At 42.7% G+C, this 6477-nt stretch overlaps 1 protein-coding gene across 1 annotated transcript; it reads left to right on the top strand.

The window, feature by feature from the left end:
- Positions 1–4225: 4225 nt before the first annotated feature.
- Positions 4226–5626, top strand: LOC118844020 (SHC-transforming protein 1-like). Its single transcript, XM_036751831.1, is given in 1 exon segment — positions 4226–5626. A coding segment is annotated over 1 exon segment (1401 nt).
- Positions 5627–6477: the final 851 nt, after the last annotated feature.

Here is a 6477-nt window from a genome sequence, read left to right as displayed (position 1 = left end):
GTCTTAGTGGGTGTGCTTTTTAATAAGGTTAGGGGGATAACGTGTACCACATGATCACTATGAAACTTTCTGTTATGCGTAGAACAAATACATTTTTTTTCTATAGCTGCCAGTGTGACACCATGGTTTGTAATCATATCAATTCTACTTTGCCTAAAGGGCTATAGAAATGTGCATACCCTTTGATGCAGCGATACCACTCCTAGGGCCATATCCCAAAGATATTGTAAAAATGGGAAAAGGACACACATTTACAAAAATGTTTATAGCAGCTCTTTTTGTGGTAGCCAAGAACTGGAAATTGAACTGGAAACAACTGGACAAGTTGTCGCATATGAATGTAATGGAATACTATTGTGCTATAAGAAATGATGAGCAGGCAGACTTCAAAAAAACCTAGAAAGACTTAAATGAACAGAATCAGGAGAATATTGTACCCAGTAACAGCCACAGTGTGTGACAACTGGCTTTAACAGACTTAGCTCTTCTCAGAAATGCAAGGACGTAAAACAATTCCAAAAGACTCCTGATGGAAAATGCCATCCACGTCAACAGAAAGAAATATGGAGCCTGAATGTAGATCAAAGCAGACTATTTCCTTTTTTGGTCTGGTTTTTTCTTGTTTTTCTTTCTCATTGTTCTATTCATTCTAATTCTTCTATACAACATGACTAATGTGAAAATTTATTTAATAGTAATGTATATATAGAGCTTATATCAGATGCACGCATCTTGGATGCATGCCACCTTGGGGAAAGGGGAGGGGAAGAGGGAAGGGGACAAAATTTAAAACTTATGGAAATGAATGTTGAAAATTAAAAATAAATAAATGAACTTATCATTTAAAAAAACATATCTGTTCTATGGGTGAAACTTGAAATTCGATCCACATTGTGGCCTAGAACTTTCTCCTTAACATCATATGCTCCTGAGGTTCTGTTCCCTCCCTTGTAACACTATAGATGTGAGCATAGCCTGCCACAGAAGGACACTGTTGAATTGTTGGTGGAGCTGTGAACTGATTCAACCATTCTGGAGAAGAATTTGGAAACTATGCCCAAGTTGCTATAAAACTGTGCATACTCTTTGATCTAGCAATAATAGTGCTAGTACTATATCCCAAAGATATCAAAAAAGGGAAAATGATCTATTTATACAAAAATATTTACAGCAACTCTTTTTGCGGTGGCTAAGAATTGGACATCAAAGGGATGCCCATCAATTGCAGAATGGCTAAACAAGCTGTGGTATATGATTGTGATGGAATGTTATTGTGCTATAAGAAATGACAAACAGGATGATTTTAGAAAAATCTGGAAAGATTCATGTGAACTGATGCAAAGGGTAGATCTTTATATATTTGCAAAATGAGGCCTTTATCAGAGATGCTTGTTGCAAAATTTCCCTCCCTCTGCCCAGTTTTCTGCTTTTCTTTTAATTTTGGTTGAGATATTTTTGCTTGTGCTAAACCTTTTTAATTTTATATAATCAAAATTAGCTCTTTTAAATTTTGCAATGATCTCTATAGTTTCCTTGGTCCTAAATTATTCACTTATCCATAGATCTGACAGATAAACTATTCTGTGCTCTCCTAATTTGCTTATGCTATTCCCTCTGTGTATAAATAATATACACATTTTGACCTTATATTAGTATACAGTATGAGATTTTGGTCTATACCTAGTTTCTGCCATACTGTTTTCTAATTTTCTCAGCATTTTTTTTTAAATCAATAATGAGTTTTTTTCCAAAATCTTGGATCTTTGAGTATATCAAACACTAGGTTACTAGGGTCGTTTACTAATGTACCTTGTGTGCCTAATCTAGTTCACTGATCCACCACTCTATTTCTTAGATAATACCAGATTGTTCTGATAATTACCGTTTTATAATATGGTTTGAGATCTGGCATGGCTAGACCACCTTCCTTCACATTATTCTCATTGATTTCCTTGATATCCTTGATCTGTCTCTGAACTTTTTAAAAAGTGCTGCCATCTATAAAACATTTTTTGAGCATGCACCACCCCTTTGTGTGGATGTATACTTCTTAAGTTCTATACTTGTAATTATATGCTACAAATTATACACATTATAAAAACACACAAATCAAAATTTAAAAGAATGAGATAATTATGAAATAATATTTGGTGCTAGAGCCAATAAGCAGTCACTGAAGTTTATTGAGCAGAAGTGTGACATGGTCAGAGCTGCACTTTAGGAAAATCACTGATAGCCGTATGATGCATGGGTCAGAGAGATAGTGAGACCAAATGAGAAAAGATAAGGGCCTGAAAGAAGGTAGAAAATGTTTCAATAAAAAGAGATGAGCAGATGCAAGGGATGTTGGATGTTGCCGAGAGAGTTATAAAACTGTGTATACCCTTTGAGCCAACAATACCATTATTAGTTCTGTTTTCCAAGGTGATCAGGGAAAAAGGAAAAGAAGCTATATGTTTTAAAATATTGATAGCAGCTTTCTTTGTGGTTTCAAAGAACTGGAGTTTGAGAGGATGCCCATCAATTGGGGAATGGCTAAACAAGTTGTGATACATGACTGTGGTGGAGTAGTGCTGTGCTGTAAGAAAAGATGAGCTGGTTTATTTTAGCAAATCATGGAAAGACTGCATGAAAATGAAAAGTGAAACGAGCAGAACCAAGACAATACTGTATACAGTAATAGCAATATTATTCAAAGAATAATTGAGAACAACCAAGTTATTCTGAGTATTGCAAATACTTAAATTAACTACAAAGGACCTATGAAGGAAGATGCTATCTACCTCCAGAGAAAGAACTGATAAAGAGAAGTACACATTGTATTTACATAGATTTATAAATCTGTGTCATATGGTGGCCTTCTCTAGTGAAGGGTAGGGAGTCAGGGAGTGATTTGGAACTTAAAATGTAACAAAAAAATTAAAATAATTAAAAAAAGAAATTATTTGCATGAACCTGGACAAATCTCTTAACTTCTCTTAGTCTCAGTTTCTTCACCTACAAAATGGAGGTAATAGTAGTATGTAATTCGCAAGTTTATTGCGAGGCTCATATGATACAATGTATGTAAAAAATTTTACAAACCTTAAAAGCACTATATGTCTTAGCTTTGGTGATGGGAATGCTTATGTTCCATTACCTCAGAGTTTCTGTTCAGGAACGATTTAGCCAACTTGTGTCATTTTAAGTCAACATATTGTGCACTATGCCTAGAACGCCCTCCACTTAGAACCTTTAGCTTCCCTCAGTGTTTTTTTTATGCATATTTACATAGCACATGTTTCCCTCTAGAAAAAGAGAAGTTCTTTAAGGAAAGAACTGTTTCATTTTGTCTCCCTAGCATCTATCAGATTGCCTGGCACATAGTAGGTAGTTAATAAATACTTTTTAGTGCTTTCTCTTTCATATTATTTTGTAATTGCCTATTTGTTTACTCATGGTATCTCTCCCTCATCCACCCTTAGAATATTTTTTAATCTTTATATCCCTAGTACTGATTTTTTATTTTCTCCTTCCTTCCTTCCTTCCTTCCCTCTGTCTCCTCCTCCTCCTCCTCCTGCTCCTCTTCCTCTCTCTGTCTCTGTCTGTCTCCCCCCTCCCTCTCCCTTCCTCCCTCTCTCTCTGTCTTTTTTCCTTCATGGGGGGAGCAGAACTGGAAAAATGATTTATTGGGACTTTTAATCTTAAAGTGCTGCCTGGAGATGCTGAGATGTTAGTGACTTACCCAGGGTCATAAAGCTGGTATGCATCAGAGGAAGGATTTTAATCCAGATCTTCCTAACCCTGAGGCAAACTCTCTAGCCACTCTGAGTTGGAAGGGAAGGGAATACCCGTTTGCATAGCATCTATGTACAACAATTGTGCTAAGCATTTTATAATTATCTCATTTGAGATAATCTCTTATGAAATCAAGTATTATCACCCAGTAAAATGTAAACTCCTTGAAAGCAGAAACTATTTCATTTTTGTCTTAGAATATTCCTCCCACCGGAAGTGAGTGCAATAAAGTTTCTCCCGGGAGGCTGGGCCTGGGGGGGAGGGGGACGGGAAAGAAAGTTGGAGTGTCTACTCCAAGAAGCTGCGGCCGCCAGACCCCGAGTGAGACCGGCCGGGCCGGCGGCATGGAGCGGAGACCCCATGAGGCCCTGGACCGGCTCCACCCCAGAAACAGCTGCATGTCGTACCTGTACCTCAGGATCTGGGCTGGGCCATGGATTCCCTGGACATGAACAAACTGAGCGGCGGGCGGAGGACTCGGGTGGAAGCGGGACAGCTGCGGGGTGAGGAGTGGACTCGTCACGGGAGCTTTGTCAACAAGCCAACTCGGGGTTGGTTACATCCCAACGACAAGGTCATGGGACCTGGGGTTTCCTACCTTGTTCGGTACATGGGTTGTGTGGAGGTCCTCCAGTTGATGCGGGCCTTGGATTTCAGTACTCGCACCCAGGTCACCAGAGAAGCAATCAGTCTGGTGTGTGAGGCTGTGCCAGGGGCCAAGGGGGCTGCTCGGAGAAAGCCCTGTAGCCGCCCACTCAATTCCATACTGGGGAGGAGTAATCTAAAGTTTTCTGGAATGCCCATCGCCCTAACTGTTTCTACCAACAGCCTTAACCTCATGGCTGCAGACTGTAAACAGATCATTGCCAATCACCACATGCAGTCAATGTCATTTGCGTCCGATGGGGATCCGGACACTGCGGAGTATGTCACCTACGTTGCCAAAGATCCTGTCAATCAGAGAGCCTGCCACATCCAGGAGTGTCCAGAAGGACTAGCACAAGATGTCATCAGCACCATTGGCCAGGCCTTTGAGCTGCGCTTCAAACAATACCTCAGGAACCTGCCCAAGCTTGTCACTCCCCACGACAGGATGGCTGGCTTTGATGGCTCAGCTTGGGATAAGGAGGAAGAGGAGCCACCTGACCATCAGTACTACAATGACTTTCCAGGGAAAGAGGGCCCTCTTGGTGGGGTAGTAGACATGAGGCTTCGGGATGGAGCTGCCCCAGGGGTTACTTGTCCACCCCCACCCAGTACCCAGACCACCAACCACCTAGGAGCCACTTTGCCCGTTGGACAGCTAGGCAGTGGTGACCCTGATATTTGAAAACAGCTCCCAACTCCAGGACCAGGTAGAGAACTATTTGATGATCCCTCCTATGTCAATGTCCAGAATCTGGAAAAAGTCCGGCAAGGAGCTGGTGGTCCTTCTCACCCTACTACTAATGGAAGCGCCCCACGTGACCTCTTTGACATGAAGCCATTTGAAGATGCTCATCGTGTCCCCCCACCTGCCCCCACAACACCAATGGCTGAGCAGCTCCGAGGGGAGCCCTGGTTCCATGGGAAGTTGAGTAGGCAGGAGGCCGAAGAGCAGCTGAGGCTCAGTGGGGACTTCCTGGTTCGGGAGAGTACGACTACCCCAGGCCAGTATGTCCTTACTGGTCTGCAGAGTGGCCAGCCCAAACATTTGCTGCTCGTTGATCCCGAAGGCGTGGTTAGGACAAAGGATCACCGATTCGAGAGTATCAGTCACCTTGTCAGCTACCACATAGACAATCACCTACCCATCATCTCTGCAGGCAGTGAGCTATGTCTTCAGCAGCCGGTGAAACGGAACTTGTAACTGACCTGATCCTGTCCCCAACTCTGTTCCAGCCTCCAGGACACTCTCTTTCACTTTTCTGGTCCCAGTTCCAACAGTTTTTGGGGGGAAAATGCTATGGCTGCAGCACTCTGTTGTATCTGTGAGTGGCCTGAATCCTAGGGTTCAGGACCTGGAGGGGAAATTCATTTTCCTTCTCCTTCACCAGAGTATTAGTGCCCATGCAGCCTCATGGCCCTCAGATGGGCCTGGGCAGAATCCCCTAACAGGAGAAAGGAATCTTAGGAACAACTCCAGTGGAATGAGATTATTCTTCAAAGGGATAAAATTCTGTCCCTCCTCCAGTGTTTAAACCTTGTGCCTTTGACCATGCGCCAGGTCTAAGTAAGTTTTATGCAAGATTTTCCTGTGGGCTAAAAATGATGATACCCCCATCTGACCCCCAGGATCCTGTCCCCCAGCCCTCCCTTAGCCTGGGCCTCCCAAACTGGGCTTAGGAGACTGGGGGCAGATGTGGTTGCTTGCCATTCTTCAAAGAGGATGTTTAATCCTCAGAGGCTATCCCAGAACTCCACTTCCTGGCCAGGGGGAGGTGAATGTCCCATCCCTATTCCTCCCTTCTACCACATACACAGATTGCCTCCTGGCCAGGGCCCTCTGTTCTAGGGGTCTGTATATACATTTCGTAAACATCCATTCCCCCCACCCCCGGCGTTGCATGCACATTGTCCTACTTTACAGCCAAAGTGTAGGCCCTTGTAGCCTCTCCCAACTCCTTTGGGTTGGACAGTGAATCCAGTATTTGGTTCCTCTACACAGTCAACTCTCAATTTTCTGCATTATTTGAGGGCTAATGGTTATCTATAGCAGTG

This window comes from Trichosurus vulpecula, chromosome 3 (assembly GCF_011100635.1).
Source record: "Trichosurus vulpecula isolate mTriVul1 chromosome 3, mTriVul1.pri, whole genome shotgun sequence".
NCBI lineage: Eukaryota > Metazoa > Chordata > Mammalia > Diprotodontia > Phalangeridae > Trichosurus > Trichosurus vulpecula.
Note: the sequence above shows the minus strand (reverse complement) of the source record. Positions and strands in the feature narration are given on the sequence as shown.